This window comes from Equus caballus, chromosome 25 (genome assembly GCF_041296265.1).
Source record: "Equus caballus isolate H_3958 breed thoroughbred chromosome 25, TB-T2T, whole genome shotgun sequence".
Classification (NCBI taxonomy): Eukaryota; Metazoa; Chordata; class Mammalia; order Perissodactyla; family Equidae; genus Equus; species Equus caballus.
The window spans coordinates 27350312-27374696 of NC_091708.1; the positions used below are offsets into that span (position 1 = coordinate 27350312).

Genomic DNA, 24385 nt, shown 5'->3' on the forward strand with positions numbered 1-24385 from the left:
TTGCTGACCCCCCACTCTCTAAGCTCCATTATGGACAGAGTGAGAAAGGGGCTTTGCTGGGATCTGAACATCGTCTCTCCTAAGAAGACACACAGATGGCCAGCAAGCACATGAACCGATGCTCCCCTCCAGCAGCAGGACCTTGGCCCAGCCTCTCCTCCTGCAAGGGCTCTGGTTCCCCACCGGAAACAGCCATATGGAGCTGCGTCCCCGGGGAGATCCCACAGGATCATCTAGCTAACAGCTCTGTCCGTGGCCTGGCCACGGAAACGCTCTGTACGTGCAGCCACTGAGGCCCATGACCGGAGGGCTGGGCGGGCAGGGCTGGGTCCACACCCGGAGCCACTGAGCTCCCAGGAGATGCTGATCCGAATCAGCTGAACCCAATAAACAGGCTTCTGAATCCTCCTCCCTCCTTCGGGGACTATGCGGGGTGACTGCTGGGCTCCCACACACCTTCTGAGAATTGGAGGACCAGCTCGGCCTGAAAGTTACCCAAAACTCCCCACGGGCAGAGCTAAAAAAAAACCAAGAACGAAAACACAAACAGCCAAACAGAAAACCAACAAAAAGCCATCCCGGCCTGAAAGCCTCCGACGCAGGCGCTGTGCGGCGGCCGACCAGCAGGGGGCAGCGCAGGCCCGGTCCGCTTCCTGAAGCGCAGGGCCCCGGCCACTGAGCATGCGCAGTCTGCTGATTGACAGCTGGAGACTCTCCTGGGCACAATCAGGGCCAATTTCAGCAGCCTCAGACGCGCTGTGGGTACCGGCCGCCCTCCATGTACGATGCGTCCTCCAGACACTAGTTCATTTGATCCTCACTACAGCCCACTTCACAGAGGGGAACTGAGGCCCAGAGGAGCAGTGTGACCCGCCCAAGGTGACAGGGCTACCTCTGGCCGTCTGTCAGGCACCAAGGACCAGGGCCTTTCCCCTCCCCGCGTCCGTCCAGGCCTGGGGAGCGCAGCCTGGATAGTTTTGTCCACAGACCTGAGCCTCGAAGGACATGGAACGAACCGCCTCGGAAGTGGAGAGACCCCACGGGCGCTCAGAGCTGCATCCTGGTCCCCAAATTCCAGCGAGACCGTCCTGCCCCATGAGCAGGGCACAGCGGGCATCTCCACCAGCTCCGCACAGGCCTGCGCATGCGCCTTGGCCTCACACAGAGGATGGAACCGGGGTTCCCTAAAGACCCGCCCCACTTGGTTGTGAGGTAGAGACCACATTGGGGGCAGAAGTCCTCGCGGGGACTGAGCGTGGATGGTGCCTTAGCCTCTGTTCCCACCCAGCAACCTCTGTCACAGCAACGCTGGCCGCTTGCTATCCTCAGACACAGGCCTCTGAGGACAGGCCATTGAAGAGGATGCCCTACGGATGCATTGATGCTGGACGCTCCTTGTGTGTCCACTTTTCTGGCTCCATTTGCTGACATCTCTCTGAGTCCAGGTTCCTGCAGGTTCGGTGAGCAGAGCCTAACTCTGAGGGTCACGCACTCACACGCAGGGCCTCTGAGAAGCTGTTCAAAAACCCCAGCGACAATTTCTCAAGAGAGACGAGGGTGCAGAGTAAGGAGGGCGTTGGCTCACGTTCCACTTGACACTTGGAGTTCGGCCCCCGCCTCGGCCCCTGGGCTGCCCTCCCTCCCCTCTCTGTCTGTGGAAACCCTAACTTCCCGTCCAGACCCGGGTTCTTCCTGCCCTGACTCAGCCCCTCGCTCCTGGGTCCCCCAAAACTTTCCCATCTTGTTCAAGCTCATGTCTCTACTCCCAGCAGAAGATGCTTGTCCCTCTGTCTCCCCACCAGATAGTGAGCCAGGGCTTCCCCATCTCACACCCCGGTACCCTACAGCTCAGAGATGCTCAGGAAATTCTACTGAAGGGACCCCAGGCTCCAGAGGAGCAAAGTGCAGGCCGTGCATGGGGAGAGGACGCGGAGAGGCCATGGGACTTCCCTCCACCACCGGAACGGGACCAGGCTGGGAGATGCTGGGGTGCCCTCTGCAAGGCTGCTGTCCTCCCGGTGGAGCCCCCAAAGCAGCCAGCCTGAGATGGGACCTCATGAGCTGCCAGCATCTGGCAGGAAATCCTGTCAGCATTTCTCTCCATCCCTCCCTGAAGCTCCAGAGTCTGGTTCTGAGGGCGTGGTGGGCATGGCGGCAGAGGATCCCCCTAAACCCCCCCATAAACGCCCTCCTCAGAGAGCATCAGGGTGTGGGCCCGGCCTGGCTGTCCTCAGGCTGCGACAGGCTCTCCATCCACTCCTGGGCCAGCTGTTGGGCGAGGAGCCCCTCAGGGTGACTTCTTGCCTGGTGGCCCCTGGCCCGAGGGGTGAGTGTGTGCTGGCGCCACCTCCAGCTCTCGGATGAGTGCACAGAAGGAGCGGGGACCCCTTTCTGGCTCTGCCCCAGCACAGAGTCCAGGGTGGTGGTTCCCTGGGAACTCCCCAAGCGGGCACATGTTGGGGTTTCCCAGGTGAACTGTGGGGGCACTGGCTCTGGGGAGCTCCGTCCCCAGGTGACCCCTGGGAGGCAGGGCTGAGGCTGCATGCTGCCTGCAGACCCGGAGGGCAGCTCTGGTTCCTTTCTCAGGCCCAAGGCTGCTGAATGGGGCGGGGACTCGGAATCCCACTCGGGGGTCCCCTGCCGTCTCTGGGTTGTTTGTGTGAGAGTCTCAGTCTCTCTGACTTAATTCCTCAGTGGTTGAATGCCAGCTGGCCCTTCAAATGCTTCTTCCCTGCAAACTCACTCCCCTCCTGAGTTCCCATCTCTGGATCGGCGCCAACTGTTTGGTCAGCCAGAAATCTGAGTCGTTCTAGACCCTTCTCCTTCCCTGAGCACCCCCGAGAGTTAGCCAGCTCCCAAGTCCTGTGGGTCCAACGTCTAACATCTCTTCTCAGATGCACCCCCTCCCCACTGGTCCCTCATCCCTCCCGGGGTGAGGCAGGCTTCTCAGCAGTCTCTCGGCCTCTTTCCTCACCCTCCTGGTGGCCTGAGAGCTGGCTCTACAACGTACCCCGACCACACCCCTGCCTGCTGGGCACCCATCACTGTCCTCGGATGGGGCTGCAGGCATCCACGAACATTCCGTGAGCACCTTCTCTGAGCCCCGCCACCCTCGGGAGGCCTCCCCGACCACACGGTGCAAGAAATGGACTCACCATGGTATTGGGAAACAAGCTTGGATATTGCAAGAATTTGTTGGCTTTATGCTGAAAGGGAGAAACTGGGAAGTTAGTCACTTGTGCTTTCTCTGAGCCCTAAGTCTCCTCTGATGCTCCCTGAGCTCTGAAGCAGGTCCGTCTCCTGTGTCGGTAGCAGCATCCTCCACAAAGGCTCAGCACAGCCGGGGACAGCAGCCCGATGGTTCAGGGACCGAGTGCCAAATGCGAGGAACTGTTCCCCAGGGTGTGAACAGTGTTGGTTGTGATAGAGGATGTTGAGGGCTGTGGGTCACTCTGTGCCAGGACCAGGACCAGATCCCAAGTGACAGAAGTGCTTATGTGTTCTTCAGTAAACTCTGTGTGTGTGTGTGTGTGTGTGTGTGTGTGTGTGTGTGATATGTGTGTGATAAGTTCTGGGCTCTGGGCAGGAGCCTGAATGGCCCAGGTCTCATGGTGGTTCTCTCCCCACCCATCGTGCAGCCTCTCCTTGAAATAAACAGTGTCTGGCATCGTCCCATGTCCCGTCATCTCACACCTGGACCACTGCCGCAGCCTCCCGCTGCTCTCCCAGACGCTTGCCCCTCCTCCTGTCCTCCCACCCTCCCCACTGCACACACAGAGTGATCTATCTAGAGAACAAATCTGAATACTCACCCCCACACACTCAATTACCCCTGAATTCCCCAGAGTCCACTGCGAACTCCTCAGCCTGGCTCCGTGCCCTGCAGGCTCAGATCCCAGCAACCTCTCAGCAACCACCCTGGTCCCTCCAAACCCATCACAGGCTCCAGCCACACAGCCCTGCCAGGTCCTTCACACTCCGTGTTCTCACCTGTGCTCTCCCCTCCCGAAGAACTCCAACCATTTTTCCAAGACTCAGATTAGAGCAATGCAAATTCAAAACACAAACTGAGCTGATCAAAGAGAAAGAGAAAAAAGGGAATTCCAATTCTGGCCAGGATGACGAGAAAGAGATTCAATTGTTCATCGCCAAGTTGGCACAGCATTAAAAATCGTCAGTGTTCTTTCATTTCTCCTGTTTTCAACTCTGTTTTGGGGGAGAGATTTTTGAATCGTCTTAGCTGAGCTGTAACTGGCATACAGTGAAATGCACACATTGTCGGTTCCGGTGCAATGGGTTCTCACAGGTGTACAGTACATGTGTCCTCACCAGCACAGTGCACATGCAGAACGTCGCCCTCCACTGCAGACAGTCCTCCCGGGCCTTTTGGCAATCACGCTGTCCTCCTCGCCCTGGGCAGCCACCGATCTGATTTCCGTCATTATAGATTAGCACTGGCGTGTCTAGAACTTGATATGAATGGAACCTGATGGTAGGAGCTCTGCGAGTCTGGCTTCCTTGGCTCAGTGCCAGGTTTCTGAGATTCCTTCATGGTGTTATCTGCATCCACATTCCACTCCTTTTCATTCCTGAGTGACATCCCATTGTGTGAAAATGTCTCATTTTGGTTTTCCATTTTACTTTTGACGGACATTTGAATTGTCTCCAGTTTCTGGCTATTTTGAATAACGCTAAAGTCTTACACACGACATATGCTTTTCTCTCTCTTGAATAGTGTGGTGAGTGGAGAAGGAATTTGGTCTGTGACACTTACCTCAAAGGGAAAAAATCACAATATAAAACTCTACAGCTATAACTCTATCTCAATAAAGCTGGAAAACATCAAACAAAATACTGTAAAGAGAGGACATGATTCAGTAAGTTATGTTGATGCAAATCATCAATAATCAATCTAACAACCAAACTTGGGCTGAAATTATTATGAGCCAGATCTGAGGACCAGCCCGGAGCCTTCCTTCCCCAAGGAGAGAGGGGCACCAAAGACGAGGGGTGTGCAGAGTGGGTATGGACCATCTTGGAACAAAGATGTACGCATCACTTAGGATAGGAATGTCCCTTTTACAACTGTCATGAGAGCTTAGGTGGCACAGCAGGTCAGTGGTCACGAGGTGAGGGGTCACAAGGCAAGCACAGCAGGTCGGGAACTAATTCTTAGTTTAGGGAGAGACGCTTATCCCTAAAGAAATGCCCATATGGGGCAGCCACATCCCTGTCTGAGGGCATCATCCTGTCTTTGGTACACAGTAAATACATAAAGCAGACAGACAATGTACAATGCACGCTCGACAGGCCATGTCAGACCCTTTTGGAAAAACAAGGTCAGGCTGAATTAGTTTTGAACCAAATGGCTTCATCAGATGTTCCAATCTATACTTTTGCTTTTCATTTATTGATCAGTTAGAATCTGGGAAGCGAATGAAAGCTTATGTATCCATTCAAATCACAACTACCAACTACACCAAAACATGAATAATTATTGAACATATCTGAAATGAATAAGAATACATAATTGTAAGCACAGAGTAATAATACTTCTTAAAATAGTTTGTAACATTGTGTAATTTCAGTTACGTTTCAGTTGCATTATTATTTGTCGGTCACCATGCATATGTGCTCCTTACCCCTCACGCCCACCGCCAATCCCCTTGCCCTCTGGCATCCACTCATCTGTTCTCTTTGTCCATGTGTTTGTTTATCTTCCACGTATGAGTGAAATCATATGCTGTTTGTCTCTCTCTGTCTGGTTTATTTTGCTTAACATAATACCCTCAAGGTCCATCCATGGTGTTGTGAAAGGGACGATTTTGTCTTTTGTGGCTGAGTGGTATTCCATTGTATACATACACCACCTCTTCTTTATCCATTCATCAGTCCATGGGCACTTGAGTTGCTTCCACATCTTGGCTATTGTGAATAATGCTGCAATGAACACAGGGGTGCATATGTCTATTTGAATTGTTGATTTCAAGTTCGTTGGATAGATACCCAGTAGTGGGATAGCTGGGTCATATGGTACGTCTATTTTTAATTTTTTGAGAAATCTCCATACTGTTTTCCACAGTGGCTGCCCCAGTTTGCATTTCCACCAGCAGTGTACAAGGGTCTCCTTTTCTCCACACCCTCTCCAACATTTGTTATTTTTTGTCTTGGTGATTATAGCCATTCTAACAGGTGTAAAGATATCTTAGTGTAGTTTTGACTTGCGTTTCCCTGATGATTAGTGATGTTGAACATGTTTTAATGTGCCTGTTGGCCATCTGAATATCTTCTTTGGAAAAATATGTGTTCATATCCTCTGCCCATTTGTTGACCCTATGGTTTTTTGTTGTTGTTGTCTAGTTGTGTGAGTTCTTGATATATTATGGAGATTAACCCCTTGTCAGATATATCATGTGCAAATATTTTCTCCCAGTTGGTGGGTTGTCTTTTTGTTTTGTTCCCGGTTTCCTTTGCCTTGAATAAGCTCTTTAGTCTGATGAAGTCCCCTTGTTTATTTTTTCTTGTGTTCCCCTTGTCCAAGTAGACATGGTATTTGAAAAGATCCTTCTAAGACCGATGTCAAGGAGCATACTGCCTATATTTTCTTCCAGGAGTTTTATCGTTTCACGTCTTACCTTCAAGTCTTTAATCCATTTTGAGTTAATTTTTGTGTATGGTGTAAGATAATGGTCTTCTTTATTCTTTTGCATGTGGCTGTCCAGTCTTCCCAATGCCATTTATTGAAAAGACTTTCCTTTCGCCATTATGTGTTCTTAGCTCCTTTGTCAAAGATTAGCTGTCCATTGAGGTGTGGTTTTATTTCTGGGCTTTCAGTTCTGGTCCATTGATCTGTATGTCAGTTTTTCTGCCAGTACCATGCTGTTTTGATTCCTATAGCTTTGTAGTATATTTCGAAGTCAGGGATTGTGATGCCTCGAGCTTTGTTCTTTTTTCTCAGGATTGCTTTAGCTATTTGCAGTCTTTTGTTGCCCCATATGAATTTTAGGATTTTTTGTTCTATTTCTGTGAAGAATGTCATTGGGATTCTGATTGGGATCGCATTCAATCTGTAGATTGCTTTAGGTAATATGGACATTTTAACTATGTTTATTCTTCCAATCCATGTGCATGGAATATCTTTCCATTTCTTTATGTCATCATTGATTTACTTCAGTAAAGTCTTATAGTTTTCATTGTATAGGTCTTTCACCTCCTTGGGCAAATTGATTCCCAGGCATTTTATTCCTTTTTTGGGATTGCATTCTTGAGTTCTCTTGCTGTTAGTTCATTATTAGGGTACAGAAATGCTACTGACTTTCGTAAGTTGATCTTGTACCCTGCAACTCTGCTGTAGTTGTTGATTATTTCTGATGGTTTTCCAATGGATTCTTTAGGGCTTTCTATATAGAGAATCATGTCATCTGCAAACAGCAAGGGTTTCACTTCTTCATTGCCTATTTGGATTCCTTTTATTCCTTCCTCTTGCCTAGTTGCTCTGGCCCAAAGCTCCAGTAAGTACTATGTTGAATAGGAGTGGTGAGAGTGGGCACCCTTGTCTTCCTGTTTTCAGAGGGACGGCTTTCAGTTTTTCCCTGTTGAGTATGATGTTGGCTGTTGGTTTCTCATATATGGCCTTTATTATGTTGAGGTACTTCCCTCGTATACCCATTTTATTGAGAGTTTTTGTCATAAATGGCTGTTGGATCTTGTCAAATGTTTTCTCTTTGTCTGTTGACATGATCATGTGGTTTTTTTCCTTGTTTTGTTAATGTGGTGAATCACGTTGATTGATTTGTGGACGTACAACCATCCTTGTGCCCCTGGTGTAAATCTCACTTGGTCAAGGTGTATGATCTGTTCAATGTATTACTGTAGTTGGTTTGCCAATATTTTGTTGAGGATATTTGCATCTATGCTCATCAGCGATATTGGCCTGTACTTTTCCTTCTTTGTGTTGTCGTTCCTTAGCTTGGTAGCAGGGTGATGTTGGCCTCGTAAAATGTGTTAGGATGTGTTCTGTCTTCCTCAATTTTTTGGAATACTTTCAGAAAGATAGGTCTTAAATCTTCTTTGAATGTTTGGTATAATTCTCCTGAGAAACCATCTAGTGCTGGACTTTTATTTTTTGGGAGACTTTTGATGACTGTTTCAATCTCTTTACTTGTGATTGGTCTATTCAGATTCTGTGTTTCTTCTTGATTCTGTTTTGGGAGGTCGTATGAGTCTAAGAATTTATCCGTTTCCTCTAGATTCTCCAATTTGTTGGCATATAGTTTTTCATAGTATTGTTGTAGAATCCTTTGTATTTCTGTGGAATCCGTTGTAATTTCTCCTCTTTCATTTCTAATTTTACTTATTTGAGCCTTCTCTATTTCTTTTGTAGTGAGTCTGTCTAAGGGTTTATCAATTTCGTGTATCTTCTCAAAGAACCAGCTTCTTGTTTCATTGATCCTTTTTACTGTCCTTTTTGTTTCAATTGCATTTATTCCTGCTCTAATTTTCATCATTTCCCTCCTTCTGCTGACATTCGGTTTGGCTTGCTCTTCTTTTTCTGTCTTGTTAGGTGTAGTTTAAGATTGCTTATTTGAGGTTCTTCTTGTTTGTTAAGGCGGGCGGGTATTGCTATGAATATCCCTCTTAGGACTGCTTTTGCTGTATCCCGTATGACTTGGTATGGTGTGTTTTCATCTTCCTTTCTCTCCAGATATTTTTTTTTTATTTCTCCTTTAATTTCATCAATGATCCATTGGTAGTTCAGGAGCATGTTGTTTAGTCTCCACATCTTTTCCCTTTCCTAGCTTTTGTTTCTTGTAGCTGATTTCTAGTTTCATAGCATTGTGGTTGTAAAAGATGCTTGATATGATTTCAATCTCCTTAAATTTATTGTGGCTTGCCTTGTTTCCCAACATATGGTCTATCTTTGAGAATGTTCCATGTGTACTTGAGAAGAATGAATTCTGCTCATTTTGGATGGAGTGTTCTATCTATATCTATAAAGTCCCTCTGGTCTGGTTTTTCGTTTGAATCCACTGTTTCCTTGTTGACTTTCTCTCTGGATGATCTGTCCATTCTGGTAAGTGATGTAAATGGGGAGTTAAGGTCCCCTAATATTATTGTCTTGTTGTTAATATCTCCATTTAGGTTTGTTAATAGTTGTTTTGTGTACTTTGGGTGCCTGTGTTGGGTTCATATAGAATTATTAGTGTTATGTCTTCTTGGTGGAGTGTCCCTCTTATCATTATGTACTGCTCCTATTTGTCTCTCTTTACCTGTTTTATCTTGAAGTCTGCTTTCATATAATTATGGTAACACCCTTTCTTTTATCTCCCATTAGCTTGGAGTATCATCTTCCATCCCTTCACTCTGAGCCTGTGTTTGTCTTTGGAGCTGAGATGTGTTTCCTGGAGGCAGCATATTCGTGGGTCTTATTCTTTAATCCATCCTGACACTCTGTGTCTTTTGATTGGAGAATTCAATCCATTTACATTTAGAGTGATTATTGATATATGAGAGCTTAATGCTGCCATCTTATCACTTATTTTCTGGTCTTTCTGCATGTCCTTTGTTTCTCATCCTGTGTATTTCAGACTACTAATTCAATTAGGTAGTTTTTGTGATGGTTTTCTTAGTTTTCTCTCTATCATTTGTGTTTCTGTTCTAATTATTTGTTTAGTGTTTACCATGAGGTTCATGTCAAAAATCTCGTGGATGAGATAGTCCATTTTCTTGTGGACTCTTATTTCCTTAGACTAAGCTCATTCCTTCCCTTTCCTCTTCTTCTTCTAAGTTGTTCTTTTCACAACCTATTCCACGTTGTGTTGTGAGTTTGTGGTCAAAATGAGGAGATTATATTTATTTTTTGTTTTCCTTCCCTTTATCTTTAATGTTATAATTCAGTGTTTGCTAACCTGTTCTGATAGAGTCCTGAAGTTTTCTGATTTTGTCTACATATTTATCTCCTGACTCAAGGCTTTGTAACCCGGTCCTTTTTTTTGTTCTTTGTTTTGTTTTTTTTTTCTCCAGGCATAAGAACCTTCTTCTGCATTTCTTCTCACGCATGGGTCTTGTGGCGATGAACTCCCTCAGCTTTTGTGTATCTGGGAATGTTTTTATTTCTCCATGATAACTGAAGTATATTTTCACTGGATAGCATATTCTTAACTGTCAGTTTTTGTCTTTCACACTTTTGAATATATCATTCCACTCTCTCCTAGACTATAAGGTTTCTGCTAAGAAATATTGAAAGCCTGTATGGCTGCCTTGTAAGTTATTTTCTTCTGCCTTGCTGCCCTTAATATTTTTACTTTATCTTTGACTTTTGCCAACTTTACTACCATATGCCTTGGAGAAGGTCTTTTTATGTTGATTCAGTTAGGAGACCTATCAACTTCTTTCACTTGTATTTCCTGCTCCTTTCCCAGGTTTGGGAAATTCTCTGCTATTATTACTTTGAACAAGCTTTCTGCTGCCTTCTCCTTCTCTTCTCCCTCTGGAAGACCTATAATCCTTCTGTTGCATTTCCATTTCAGTCGGATATTTCCAGGAGAACTTTTCATTTCTGTTTAGTCTTAGTTCTCTCCTCCGCCACTGGAAGCATTTCTATATTTCCTTCCTCCAGAATGCTGATTCTCTCCTCTGTAGTGTCAAATCTGTTACTCAGGGAATCTAGATTTTTCTTTATCTCACTCAGTGTGTTTTTGATCTCCAACATTTCTGATTGGTTCTTCTTTATAGTTTCAATCTCTTTTGTGCTGAAGTTCCTTTTTCCATTGAACTGTCGATCTGTATTTTCTTGTATCCATTTGAGGGTTTTTTATGATAGCTTCTTCAATTCTCTGTCATTTAGATTATAAATTTCAGGGCCTTCAGGATGAATTTCTAGGTGCTTGTCATTTTCCTTGTAGTCTGGAGAGTTCATATATTTTTTCATACTGCTTGAGGGCATGGATTTCTGCCTCCACATAGTGATAATATCTGATCACAGCTTCTATCTGCGGCCCTGCGTAGGAGTCAAGAGCTTAGTCAGCTCTGTGTGGTGCTTTCCCACGGGCAGTGAGAGAACTGGGAGACTGAAGGTATTCCCATGGACGGCCACTCCTCCCACATTCCCTTCATAGCCATGCTGTCCCAAGTCATTGGAGGAGGGAGAGGTGATCTCCTTACCTTCCTTCCACTTCTTCCAGGGAGTCCAGCACCACCACCTTCAGACGTATGGCTGCAAGCGTCTCTCAGATGTCGTTTGTGTTGTGTGAAGGTCCTCTGTTGGTATATGAATGTCCTTTACACTGGATCATAGAGGGAGAGTCTAAGCAGAGAGCTCACTCTGCCATGATGCTGATGTCTCTCCTCATATAGTACTTTTGCAAAGTATTGATTCATATGGATGAAGATTGGACCCCATGAGGTAGAATTGCAAATGAGCAATGGAATTATTCGTCCCAGAGTTTTTGCTGAGACCACACAGTGCTGGGCACTGCTCTAGGATTGGGATGACCTGGTAAAGAGACAGGATGTCTCTCTGCTCGCATAGCTGGGGGTGGAGAAAACACAGGATAATTTCCTGCTTTGGATGTTCAGAGATAGTTCAAGTAACACATTTTGTGGAAGTAGACATTCAGCATAGAGGGTCCCTTCTTTGGGAAGTGTCCCTGTCCCTAAGACTGGGTCGGCCCCTCTGGACATTTGCTCTTTCACGTTGTCACCACACTCTGTTGAATTCAATCCCTATTTGCCATCACCCCAACCCCCAAATCCTCCCCCGCCCGTCACCCCTACTCCCCATGAGAGCCTGGGGCTCTAAGTTTCCTTCAACATCTGATCTATGGCTGGGTCCCTCTCAAGTCAGTGGGACAGGAATTGGATGAAACTGTGAGAGCTTGCTAAGAGGCTCATCTACTGAAATCCACAAGTTAGCAAATATCCGTGCAGCCCACACCCACCTTGGCCTTGAACAGCCAGACCTCCAGGTTAGGGACCCAAGTTAGACCTGGGCTTAGAGGCTTTACCAAGAGCTGGCTTTTGGGTAAGAAGGGAAGGTTTTGTGCAAGGCATTTCCCCATTAACAGATTGTGTCACATGTGCCCACAGCGCCTTATACAGGTCACTGTACCCTCCAGCCACCAGTTCTATTTGGCTCCAGGTGCCTCCCCTTCTCAGCATGCTGCTGCCCTGGGCCCTCGCCGTCCTGAGCCTCCTTCCTCTGCTGGACGCACAGAGCCTGGACTGTGACAAATTCAGGGCTGCACCTCTCACTGATGCCACCCTGGACCGTGTGAGTGCTGGGCCCTGTGGGCAGATGCCTCCCTCTCTGGGCTTCCCTCTCCCCTGCTGGCTTGTGGTCAGCCCCCTCCTCTGACTCTGCCCTTTCCTCTCGTGGCTCTGGGGGTGAAATTCTGACCAGCCTCCAGTGGCCTTCCTCTGCCTCCCAACTCAGTAGCCTCGTTGTCAGGTCCCCAGCAGGGGACAATTCTGTCCTGGGCAAAGAGGAGTGACTGGGGTGGGGGGGTGTCTGACCCTCAGTGTGAGCTCCTGCATGTCCTCTCCTCACCTGGGCCCCCATCACCCTGTTTGCAAACTGGAGGGAGAGGTGTGCTGGAGTCTTGTCCTGTGGACCATCGAGACTCCGGCTCCCAGCCTCCCTCACCTGCTCCTGGCTTCTCCCCAGATCTCTGGCAAGTGGTTCTATATCGCATCAGCCTCCCGCGACCCTGAGTACCATGAGACAGCTAAGAAGCTCCAGGCGGCCTACTTCCACTTAACCCCCAACAAGAGGGAGGACACAATACAGCTCAGGGAGTACTCGACCATGTGAGACCCCCACACGCCCAGCCCAGCCCCAGTTTCTGGCTTCTACCCTGAGCCGAAGGGGACCTGGAGCAAGTCCTGCCCCCTTCCTGGCCTCAGCCTTCCCCTCCATGGAATGGGGAGGGCTGACCCCAATTGCCAGCAGACTCCTGACCCCAGGTGTCTGTGATGGGTGATTGTCCACTTCTCCTTGACTGACTAACTGTTTTTCTTGCCCCTTCACTCTAGCCCTAGTGACAACCAGTGCTACTATGACTTCAGCATCTTGAACGTCCAGCGGGACAAAGGGACCTTATCCAAACAAGGTGAGGGCAGCCCTCGGGCACAGAGCGGCTGTGTGGAATGGGGAGGACATGGGCGGGCCAGTCTACAGGAGGGGATGAGACCAAAGCCCTTGGGGCTGTGGACACAGAGAATACGAGACAGGCCTGCTTCTTCTGTCTCCTTGGTCCTGGCACCTGCACACTGTAATAGTCACCAGTTTTGAGTTCTTACTTTGTGCCCAGCACCTTGAAGCCCCTGGCATGCTTTAACCCACTTAATTCTCACAGACAACCCTAGGAGGACATTAGGTGATCAGAGGAGCAAACAGGAAAACAGAGATGTCAAGTAGTTTCCCGAGGTCACACACTTGCAGTGAGACCTCGGATGAAACCCCAGGCTGGCTCCGTGCCGCCTCTCAATCATCCATCTCTATCCCCCGGTAACTAAGGGGGCAGCCTGCGCATTGGGCAGGCAGTGACTTCACCCCCATCGCACCATCACTGCAGAGAGGGCACATAGTAGGAGCACAGGATGGCGATGGACGTGGACCCACAGCATGTAGCAGCCCCGGGTCCCTCCCCAGGCCTCGTTTTCATCTGCAAAACGGGGAGGAAGTGGCTGATGGCCACAGTCCGCGTGCAGCTCCTGGGCTTCCACACGAGGAATGGGCTCCTGCAGGGCCTGGCGCACAGTAGGAGCCAGGGACATGGGGCCCAAGTGAGCCCCTGGCAGTCACCCCTTGGCTGTGTGGCCCTGGACACACAAGCACCCTTGCAGGTGAGATGGGAACCACGGTGCCATCCCTGTGGTCTCACCAGAGGCTTCCTCCTCCAGTGCTGGGCAAAGAATATGTTGGCAACGTGTTGCTCACCAAGGACCCCAAGACCTTCATGATTCTCTACTTCCCGGATGATAAGGAGAACCTGGGGCTGTCCTTGTACGGTAGGTGACCCTCCAACCCCCGCCCACCAATGCCTCACCCTGGGACCCTCTGTTCTTGGGGCTGGGCCCCCAGAACCCTGGCCTTCCCTGGCCGCCCACCCAGGCTCCTAGCATCCTCACCCAGCCCCTGTGCTCCCTCCTGCAGCGGACACACTGGATGTGACTCAGGAGCAAATGAGTGAGTTCCATGAAGCCATCGGGTGCATTGGCATTGAGAAGTCGAAAATTGTCTACATTGATCAGAAAAAGGTGAACGCAAGGAGACCTGGGCAGCTGGGCCTGGGGCAGCCTTGGAGGCCCAGAGAGGGAAAGCTGTCAGCCAAGGCTGCACAAGGAGGCAGGATATCCTGCTTTAAGCACCTGCCACTCTGCAGGGACAGCTGCGTTTCCCAGAGGCCCTCGGGGGTGGACGGGAGCCCAGGAGGGAACACTCACTGAAAATTAGGGAGGACGCTGGAGAGAGCAGGGGATTGTAAGGACTCATGGGAGGCAAAGAGTGTGGCTGGGGTGTGGTGGTGGGAAGCTGGGAAAGAGAAGCACGTGGGGAACTGGCGTTTACAGCTGCCTGCCACACCCCCGGTTCATGACGGTGCTAACACGTGTGCATGAGAGAGTCGGGCTGTGGTTCTCAGCGTCACTCGAGCTGCAGCGGGTCCAGGAGCACTGTCCCGACTTTTGCTTTAACTGAGAATTCCCTGTGTGACGGTCTCCCTAATTCTGTCCCTTATCCTGTGTGACATGCACGGCTATACCTGGTCTGTCCGAGGCCACAACACCTGGGACCCGGGAGTCGATGAGCAGTTACACGTTTGTGGATGTACATGAAATACTCCCATGCTCATTAAAATAAACTCATCCCCAGTGGTTTGCACCTGAGGTCAGCTCCTGTGACACCAGTGGCACAAATCCCCCCTCCTCTGCGGCCGGGAACCCTGGGAAAGGGCTGATGGACACAGGCACTGGAGGTGGTCCCGTGGCCTGTAGTCTGCCTCCCCATCTCCTGGCAGGGGGACCTCAGAGGTCACGCAGCCGCCCAGAGCCTCAGTTGCACCATCTGCACAATGGTGGTGAGAATGCAGGAGGTCAGCACGAGGGCTTGACAGGTCATAAGTGCTCGGCAAATGCCAGCTCTTCCTAAGGGTTTGAGGCCCTGTTTTAGAGATGAACAAGCTGAGGCTCAGAGAGGGAAAGTGACTCACCCAAGGTCACCCAGCTCGGAAGTGGCAGAGCCAGGCTGGAGCCCTGGGTGGGCTGCACCATAGTCACAAGTCATCCCATCTTCCCCCAGGGACCCCCGCCCTCCCCGTCACTGTGCTCTCTCTCCTCATCTTCTAGGATCAGTGTGGGCCGCTGGAGAAGCAGCATGAGGAAGAAAGGAAGAAGAAACAGGAGGAGGCCTAGGAGGATGCAGTCCTGGGTTCGGGCCTCGGGGACTTGGGGGCGTCTCCAGCCCCCACCCACCCTTTGTACCTCCGTTCCTTCCCTCTCTTGCAACAATAAAGCTTCTGCCTTTGGGACAGGCAGTTGTCATTCACTCAGTCCGTCATTTGCTCCTTCATTCATTTATTCCCGTTGAAGCCCGCCCTGAGTTGAGTCCTGGCCGAGCACTGGACAAGGCCCTGCCCCTGGTTGGAAGGGCCCCCGCTGGAAGCCCCAGTACACGTGCCAGGACAGATGACCACGTACCTGAGCCCAGTGGAATCTCAGTTTGGGGACGATTCCCTGTGTGGGGAATTCTGGGTGGGCTGCCTGGAAGAGGCGTCTGAACCAGTGGGGAAAGATAGGCACTGGATACCACTGTTTCCGTGGCAGCTGAAGGATCTGGGAGGACGCGTTTGAGGAAGTTGAGGCGGAGGACCTCACGTAGGGGTTCAGGTGGACGAGGGGCAGGGAGGACTCAGGCATGTAGTTCAAGCACGAGGGCCACTATTAAGGACATCCCCCTGGCCATCAGGGGAGGTGTGGGATGAGGGGCCAGACTGGAGGCAGGAAGACCCAAGGAGAGGCTGTCAGGAGCATTCCTGGCAATGGCGGTGGCCTGTGCCACGATCAGGGCAGACTCAGGGGACGCAGGGCTTGGGGCCTCAGACCGAGGTGCCGTGTGTCTCTGTGACATGTCCTCAGACACCTGCCTGACCACAGGAGGAGGACACGACACCCAGTGGGAGGTGGCCCCCGGGAGCCAGCCGTCCTGCAATGTGTTTGCACCCTTGGGACAGGGCCCCATGGCAGGCAGCCCATCCCGTGGCAGGAAGAGGCTGATGCGCACCTGAACAGGGGCCAGCAAGGAAGGCCGCCTCCTCCCAGCCTGAGGGCTCCGGGTCTGTGGTCATGGGAGGGCAGCTGCTCCACTCGGGGGGGCGGGAATGTCAGGGCCGAATTTTCCAGGCAATGCCACGTATGAGCGGCCTCAGCCTTCAGAGCGACAGGTCCCAACCCCGCGCCTGATGCCCAGTCCTGCGCTCACATGCCACCACCCACCAAAGAGCCAGCTGCACACACCCAAGACTCAGCATCCTTTCTTGAAGCTGGAGACACTGCTAGGGGCTGAGGGTGGGGACACGGCCCTGGCCACCCCGGGCTCCCCTTTCCCATCCTGATATCTGGGAACAGCCACTTGGCTCCCAGAAGGCTCTGGACTCAGAGGCTCAAGCCTCGAAGGGTCTTCCCATCCCAGAGTCGGCTTCAGCAAGAGGCCGATTCCAACTCTCCCGAGAAGGCCCAGCCGAACGATGAGAGAGAAGTGCGTCCTGGAGGGCGGGGGAGGCAAGGGAATCGCGAGGTGGGGAGACTGAAGAAAAAGCCACGGGAAGAAGCAGCAGGAGGCGGGGAGAGAAAACGATGGCGATGAGGAAGAAACAGACAGTGACAAGGGATACGGACCTGGAGGCTGAGCATGGTGAGCGCGGGCAGAGGGCCCACCGGAACCTCTGTCTACTCACCAATAAGACGGGACCCAATGGGAACCTGGAGGGTGGTGTGTGTGCTGTGTGGGGATGACCCACCGAGGACTCAGCTCAGGGGTTGGAGACTGGGAGGCGCTCAGAGAACAGCAGCTGTGCTTGCTGTTTGCTACTAAAAGGAGCACTGGAGGGAGAGTCCAGGCTCAAGCGTTTGCAGACACCGCTCTGCTGTGTGTCTCGTAGCATCTCGGGCCTCCACACAAAGGGGCTTGGCCAGATGGCCCCTCCTCGCAGGCCCCTCCAGTCGAAAGGTTTATGGCTCTGACAGGCAGAGGGGAAAAGTAGGAGACACAGAAGCCACCAGAGGGAGGCAGGAGGAGTCTGGGAATGTGCACCCAGCAGGCCCCCTGGGGGGGGCCCTCAGCGTCCAACCGCCCCCCACACACTTGACTTTAGGGACCACAAGTTGAGGACACACACCACAGACCTGGGCACCTTAGGGAACGTTTTGGGGGGTTTTTTTGGCTTACTTTTCTCTTTTTAGAGCTTCATATTCATTCTCTTCATTTGCCATCGTAACGAAAATAGATTTTTAAATGCCTCAAATATACAAATATCATCAATGAACACACATTCCAGAAGAGCTGAGGTACGCGCTGCTACAAGGGTGGGGGCAGGACACGGCCTGGGAGGAGCTGCCCACTGGCCAGAGTCCCTGGGATCCCGGGGGAGAGCGGGGTCTCAGAGGAGGTGTGGGAGGGACCGTGGCGGCCTGCTTCCTGGGCCCTCCGTGGGTGTGTCTCTCCCTGGAGCCCCTGGGAAAGGCCTCACCACCCACAGGGAGGCTGGACACACGTCACCCTCAGCGCTGCCATCCTACAACGGCCCAGTGGTCTCAAGGTGCCCCATGGGCCACCAGTCACCAGGGGAGGGTTCCCAGCCACGTCCGTCCCAGAGACAGCTGCTCCGGAGAGGCTGGTGACAGTCAGTGGCAGGTGTGCCCCAGAGCCCCTGGCCTCTCCCTTCTTCTCCGGCCTCCTACAGAGGATGCAAGACAGGAGCCCTCCTCAGTTTACAACATCTGTCCATCCGTCTATAAATCCATATTATTGGCTGGAGGTGGTTGACAAGTGCAGGACGAGGAGCCCCCATGGTGGCGCCTGGACGGAGGGCGGTCTCGGTCCCAGCAGATGCTCCAGGGCTGGTCCCCTGGGCAGCCACTTCTCTTGATGACCAGCCTGTTGCCCCTTCTGGTCTGAGAACACTGAGGCTGAGCAGGCAGGGCCTGTGCTGGGGGGCCTCCTCCTGAGGGTCCCCGGGGCCTTCAGAAGGGGCTTCAGCTGACTCCTCGCCCAGAGACAGTGGCGGCCTGTACCCTGCCCCGTGGGTCCCTGGCCCCGAGTGGGGTCAGAGGGGACAGGAGCCCCGCAGGCTGGGGGCCTGGCGCAGCTCAGCCTCCAGGGCGCGGCTCAGCTGCCGGCTGCGGGAGCGCACGCGCTCGGCCGCCCCGACGGCGCGGCTCAGGGCCTGGTGCAGGGCCTCCAGGTCCTCCAGGTCCAGCTGGACGGAGTGCCGGGGGCCCCTGGCCGGCCGGGCGGAGGAAGAGGAGTGCCACTCGGAGGCTGGTCGGGCTGAGGTAGGTCCTGGGGACGTGAAGAACCTGAGGAGAGAGGGCAGAGAGAGCGTCAGCCACAGAGAGGGCAGGGGCGCCAAGGAGCCGGGGTTTGGAGCCAACCGTCCTAAGGCCCCACTGGACCTCTGATCCTGATGCTCTGGGCCTCAGTTTCTCCACATCTAAATGGGAAGAGTAAAGGCCTAGTTGGAGGGATGTGTTAGAAAGATGAAGGAAGAAAACAGGCGTGTCTGACCCCGAACAGGGGCTCAGGAAGGAGTAGTTCAATCTGCCCATTCATTTAATATTTCCTCACCACAGAGCACGTGCCAGCCCATGTGCTCAGCCCTGGGGTTCAATGGGGAATGAACAACACAGACCCTGAGGCCTCCTTGGAGCTTCTCATCCCAGAGCCAGATCTCAGGGAGACCAGGATCACCCCAGGCTCTGCAGAAAACCCCCTTCATGACAGAGGTCACATACGGGAGTCCCGCGTGCCAGTGGGGGGCACTGGAACAACGTGGTAAGAACAGTTAGGGGTCTGCAGGAGGCAGCAGGTCTGGTCCACTCACCCAGGCCAGCAGGTGGAGAGGTCCCTGCCCAGCCTGGCCCTGCAGGACTTGGGCTGGTGGGTTAAAGTCTGAGGACCATGGGCCGACCTCATGAGATGCAGCACCCATTTTCTAGGGAGTGACTCCTGCATTCATTGGAGGCCATGCAGTGTAGGGTTCCTAGAAAGTGGTGATGGGCAAGAAGAGGGCGTGACCCTGTGTCTGGAATAAAGTGTGGCAGGGAGACAGAGGGAAAAGAAGCAGCTTGCCCAAATAAAGCAGGAAGGAGGAGGGAGGACCCGGCTGGAGTCTTTCCCTGGCGTCTTGCCCGGCAGATGTGAACTCTGCTCTCATTGCTGACCCCCCACTCTCTAAGCTCCATTATGGACAGAGTGAGAAAGGGGCTTTGCTGGGATCTGAACATCGTCTCTCCAGAGAAGACACACAGATAACCAGCAAGCCATGAACCGATGCTCCCCTCCAGCAGCAGGACCCTGGCCCAGCCTCTCCTCCTGCAAGGGCTCTGGTTCCCCACCGGAAACAGCCATATGGAGCCGCGTCCCCGGGGAGATCCCACAGGATCATCTAGCTAACAGCTCTGTCCGTGGCCTGGCCACGGAAACGCTCTGTACGTGCAGCCACTGAGGCCCATGACCGGAGGGCTGGGCGGGCAGGGCTGGGTCCACACCCGGAGCCACTGAGCTCCCAGGAGATGCTGATCCGAATCAGCTGAACCCAATAAACAGGCTTCTGAATCCTCCTCCCTCCTTCGGGCACTATGCGGGGTGACTGCTGGGCTCCCACACACCCCGACCTTCTGAGAATTGGAGGACCAGCTCGGCCTGAAAGTTACCCAAAACTCCCCACGGGCAGAGCTAAAAAAAGGCAAGAACGAAAACACAAACAGCCAAACAGAAAACCAACAAAAAGCCATCCCGGCCTGAAAGCCTCCGACGCAGGCGCTGTGCGGCGGCCGACCAGCAGGGGGCAGCGCAGGCCCGGTCCGCTTCCTGAAGCGCAGGGCCGCGGCCACTGAGCATGCGCAGTCTGCTGATTGACAGCTGGAGACTCTCCTGGGCACAATCAGGGCCAATTTCAGCAGCGTCAGCTGCGCTGTGGGTACCGGCCGCCCTCCGTGTACGATGCGTCCTCCAGACACTAGTTCACTTGATCCTCACTACAGCCCACTTCACAGAGGGGAAACTGAGGCCCAGAGGAGCAGTGTGACCCGCCCAAGGTGACAAGGCTCCTACTGGCGGTCTGTCAGGCACTAAGGACCAGGGCCTTTCCCCTCCCCGCGTCCGTCCAGGCCTGGGGAGCGCAGCCTGGCTAGTGATGTCCACAGACCTGAGCCTCGAAGGACATGGAACGAAGGGCCTCGGAAGTGGAGAGACCCCTGGCTCCCACGGGCGCTCAGAGCTGCATCCTGGTTCCCAAATCCCAGGGAGGCTGTCCTGCCAGATGAGCGGGTCACAGGGGGCATCTCCACGAGCTCCGCGCAGGCCTGCGCATGCGCCGTGGCCTCTCGCAGTGGATGGAGCAGGCTTCCCTAAGGACCCGCCCCAACTCGCCTGCAGGGCAGGGACCACATTGGGGTCGGGAGACCTGCGGGGGTATCCAGCGGTGAGCAGGTGCGGGCACTGCGCTATCAGCTCCACAGTCACGGCCGTGGTCCTTGTCACAGCCTCACGTCACCGTCACACCACTGTGGTGATGGAGGCTATCCCCCGCTTCACAGATGGGGAAACTGAGGCTCCTCGAGGAGGCAGCCTGACCGAGGCCACCGCACTAAGAGGTGGCCGACGGGACCCCAGGGAGCACTGACTCTTGGGCCTGACCCCCTTCCGCCTACCCCGCTGCGTCTTTTTGTCCTGATGAGGTTCCATCAAATCCTCGAGCCTGACAGTCAGTCCTCCAGATTGTCAGGTCATGAGGGACAAGGGATGACTGAGCACCTGTCACAGCCAGAGGAGCCCCAGGAGCCGTGAGGAGTGAGTGTGTGGGGTCCTGGTGGAGCCTGGGGCAGAGATGGGGCTTCAGGGACAACTGCGGGAACCTGAATACCCTGTGGGCTTCAGTTACTAACAGTGTTTACATGGCTCACCAACTGTGCCAATGCCCCATATTAGCGTCCGATGTCAATATGGGGGACACTGCATGTGTGGGGGCACATGGGAACTCTGTACCACTGCTCGATTTCTCTATAAACCTAAACTGTTCTACAAGATAAAGCCGTTTAAAAAAAACATGAGCACACTTTTCTTGCTCGCTGAGAAGACCCATGAGGAAATGGAGGATGGTTAGGGTTCTAGACCCCCGAGGCTGTCAGCTCCTAGATGCCAGGGCCCTCTGCCAGGCGCCTTCACCGCTGGGTCCCAGCGCCTGGTACACAGGGTGCATTCAGGGTTTGTTGAGTGACTACACGAGTGTCCGGCTTGTTCTGCACATTAGACACAGAGAGAGGCTGGGAGGGTGGGAATGGAAGGTGCTTACACAGTGGCTGATGGATAAGGCAGGACGGGAACCGGGGAGACGTAGGCCAACGCGGGAGTGGGTGGTGCTGAGGGCGCGGCGGCCAGATACCACAGTCCGGGGGGTGGCCAGGACGGCGAGCCCACCCGCTGGCTCCTCTGCTTGGGGCTGGAAGTCGCAGGTGCGCATCCCCTCGTGGAGGCCTTTTCTGCCCCTGTGGGGAGGGACAGCACAGGGACTCAGTCTGACTCCTGGGGAAGGTCAGGCAGAGAGCAGAAGGTCGCCTGGCCCCTGCTCGGTAGACGGGACACGGGGTGGCTCCTGGGAGGCCTCGATTTGGGAAGCAGCCCTCTGCCCCATTCGCTCCGTCCCAGACTGGGGAAGCGCGCCCCGTCTAAACCCGCCAGGGCCCCGACCCCCATCCAGGAGAGCTGGGGGCTACTGGGAGAGGAGACTGAGCCCCATCCTACCAGAGGTGGGAGGATCTGAAGCGTCCCCCTCTGGGCGGGACCCAGCTCCACCACACAGGGGACAGCGCAGGACGTCTGTGGGAGACGGTCCCGGTGGGTCCCTGGGGGCAGCACCGCCTAGAAGAGAAGGAAGCGACATCAGGAGAAGGTGTATCTGAACCCTCAGGCCTGAACCCCCAGACAGGCCTCCCGCAGCCCCAGGCTGCCCTCAGGGACCTCTGCCTGGAGACGCGCTGCCCCCACCGGGGACAACAGTATCCATGGCAACCAGGACAGTGAGAGTCAGCCTCGCATGAGCCTGGCCCTCTGCTCAGGGTCTTCCTGCATTGTTTTATCAGATGCAACAAGCCCCTGGGCTGGCTCCTCTCATCACTGCCCCGTTTACAGACGGGGAAACTGAGGCTCCAAGAGGCTGACTGATTGGCCAAGATAAAATGGGGGCATGATGAGAGCAGCCAGCCACCACCCACTCTGGGAAGCCCTCCCAGCCCCAGGCTGAGTCACGTGCTCCCTGCCCCACCCTGTGCTCCCCATCCCAGAAGGGCAGCTTCAGGTGGCGGCCCCCGGAGCCATAGGGGTGAGGGCGGGATGCCCTGCAGGGCCCGGAAGCCCAGAACAGTCCGGTTTCTTGGTCTGTGCCTGACCCCCACTGAGCTAGGGCGCCCCCAGCGGCCAGTGCTCCCTCCCGGAGAGAGGAAGCTACAGCCTCAGTACCCTGGCCACCTCTCCAGGGACCGTCCCTCACCTGCATCCTGGGTCCTGACAGGCTGGCAGTGGGGACAGGAGGCTGTGCCACTGCCTCTGGGGACAGTCTTGGGGGTCAGCACCTGGTACTCCTGGCCTGGGGAGGAAACCAGAACAGTGGGCGTGACTCTGGGAGGGTGTGGAGCTGGAGCAGGTGGCACAATGCTCTCTCCTCTCCCTCCAGGTCGTTTGCACACTCTCTCTTTGTGTGCGCACACACACACGTAATATATGTGCATAAATACGTAGATATGTAAGTATATGTGCACATATACACATGTACATAAAAACATATTTATGTGTCTGTTTATTGTAAGCTCTCCCAGACTCCTGCTGCATCCCACATCCTACTTGGGTACCAGCTGCCTGGTTCGTGACCCACAGAAGCAGTCAACAAACCCAAGCTCGGTCAGGATGTGAAAGCAGCCCAGGAAGCCGGGCTCAGCAAGGGCAGAGGGAAGCTCCCGCGGGACCCCAACCAGCTGGCTGGGATGGGAAGGGCTCGGGCCTGGGGGCAGCAGGGTTTGCTCCCTGTGCTCCAGGGGCTGTAAGATGGAGACAGTCATGGTGCGCGTGTTACAGGCTTGTTGGGGGAACTGGATGGGGCTGGATCCACGAGGCACTCTGCCCAGCACTGGCAGGTTTCAATGTTAAGCACTTTGAAATCCTACTGTGTGTCATCTGGAGCCTGACTCTGTGCGGGGTGCCTGGTTCATGACCCAGGGTCCCCGGGGACCCAGCCCTGGAGCTCGGGCGGGAGTAGATGATTCTGTGTTCACCTGCAGCCCAGGTCCTGCCACAGCAGGTGCTTCCTGACCCTCCTTATGATTGACAGCTGCATGGGCTCCCAGAACCACGCATGGGCCCTGGGGCACGGAGGCGTTGGAAACTGTTTGCTGAATGACTGATGGACAAATGCCCTGAGATTCTCAGAGGCAGCCCTCCCAGATGACTTCATATCACGGATGCAGAGAAAGTGGTAACATGTGAATGGCCCCTGGGTCTCAGAAAGGGCTGCTCAAGACAGAGAAGACCACCCTGGGGACCATGCCACCCCGCCCTCCCTTCCTGACCTGTGTACTGGCCCCGGAAGGTGACCCGATCTGGCCGTCTGGCGCTGCCCACTCCTCTCATTCCGTCCCCAGCTGTGGGTGGGCTGTCCGTGGTGGTCCTGCTCTTCTCAGAGAATAGCCGGAGGGAGGCTGGCTCAGATTCCGAACCTGGGGTGGACAGAGAAGAACATCAGAGGGGCCGGGGTGGGTCCACTGGCTTGGGCATGGGTGTAGCTAGTCCAGACCTGCCCCTTAGTAATGAGAGCAGACACATTCCCAACCCTGACCTCGTTCTCAGCGCTGGTCTGGACACCGGGCAGGCGCCGTGCGGTGCACCCTCACAGCCATCCCAGGAAGGGGATGCTGTTGGTACCGCACTATTAGCTGTGCCTGTAACTGCACGGAGCAGGGCAGCACCCGGGCCAAGGTCACAGGGCCAGGAAGGAGGGAGCTGGGGCTGGGCCCCAGGCACTGAGTGTGGAGCCGAGCTCCCTCAGGCAGGTTCTCTGCGCCGTCAGGCTTGGGTCCTCAACTGCACAATGTGGACAGTGCAGCCCATCTTGCAGTGAAG

At 53.6% G+C, this 24385-nt stretch overlaps 2 protein-coding genes across 18 annotated transcripts in view; one reads left to right on the top strand and one right to left on the bottom strand.

Moving 5' to 3' along the window:
• The window catches only part of AKNA (AT-hook transcription factor), a 103376-nt gene that overhangs the window by 31180 nt on the left and 47811 nt on the right, over positions 1-24385 (bottom strand). For 10 of the 16 annotated variants that reach the window (XM_070251683.1, XM_070251686.1, XM_070251684.1 and 7 more), the window contains 4 exons: positions 23836-23982; positions 22764-22859; positions 22019-22135; positions 21570-21762 (listed from right to left, as the gene is read on the bottom strand). In XM_070251683.1, coding sequence (XP_070107784.1) covers positions 21570-21762; positions 22019-22135; positions 22764-22859; positions 23836-23982 — 553 coding nt within the window. Of the gene's footprint in view, positions 1-17489; positions 18574-21569; positions 21763-22018; positions 22136-22763; positions 22860-23835; positions 23983-24385 lie in introns of those variants that run through there. The other 6 variants (XM_070251689.1, XM_070251687.1, XM_070251688.1 and 3 more) reach the window with 2 other exon arrangements.
• LOC100051420 (alpha-1-acid glycoprotein 1) lies at positions 12093-15548 on the top strand. Of its 2 annotated transcripts, none has more exons than XM_014735998.3 (6): positions 12093-12271; positions 12665-12807; positions 13039-13109; positions 13903-14010; positions 14156-14259; positions 15346-15548. In XM_014735998.3, the coding sequence occupies exons 1-6, from the start codon at positions 12158-12160 to the stop codon at positions 15409-15411; spliced, it is 606 nt and encodes a 201-aa protein (XP_014591484.1). In that variant the 5' UTR covers positions 12093-12157; the 3' UTR covers positions 15412-15548. The 2 variants fall into 2 exon arrangements, with proteins under 2 accessions (XP_014591484.1, XP_005605798.1); XM_005605741.4 differs by having other exon boundaries at positions 12108-12271; positions 13033-13109.

Excerpts from the sequence above, each read along its gene's own strand:
- LOC100051420 (XM_005605741.4), top strand. The coding sequence starts at position 12,158 with ATGCTGCTGCCCTGGGCCCTCGCCGTCCTGAGCCTCCTTCCTCTGCTG. Across the intron at positions 12,272-12,664 it reads CTGATGCCACCCTGGACCGT|ATCTCTGGCAAGTGGTTCTA; the intron begins GTGAGTGCTGGG and ends GCTTCTCCCCAG. Across the intron at positions 14,011-14,155 it reads CCTGGGGCTGTCCTTGTACG|CGGACACACTGGATGTGACT; the intron begins GTAGGTGACCCT and ends TCCCTCCTGCAG.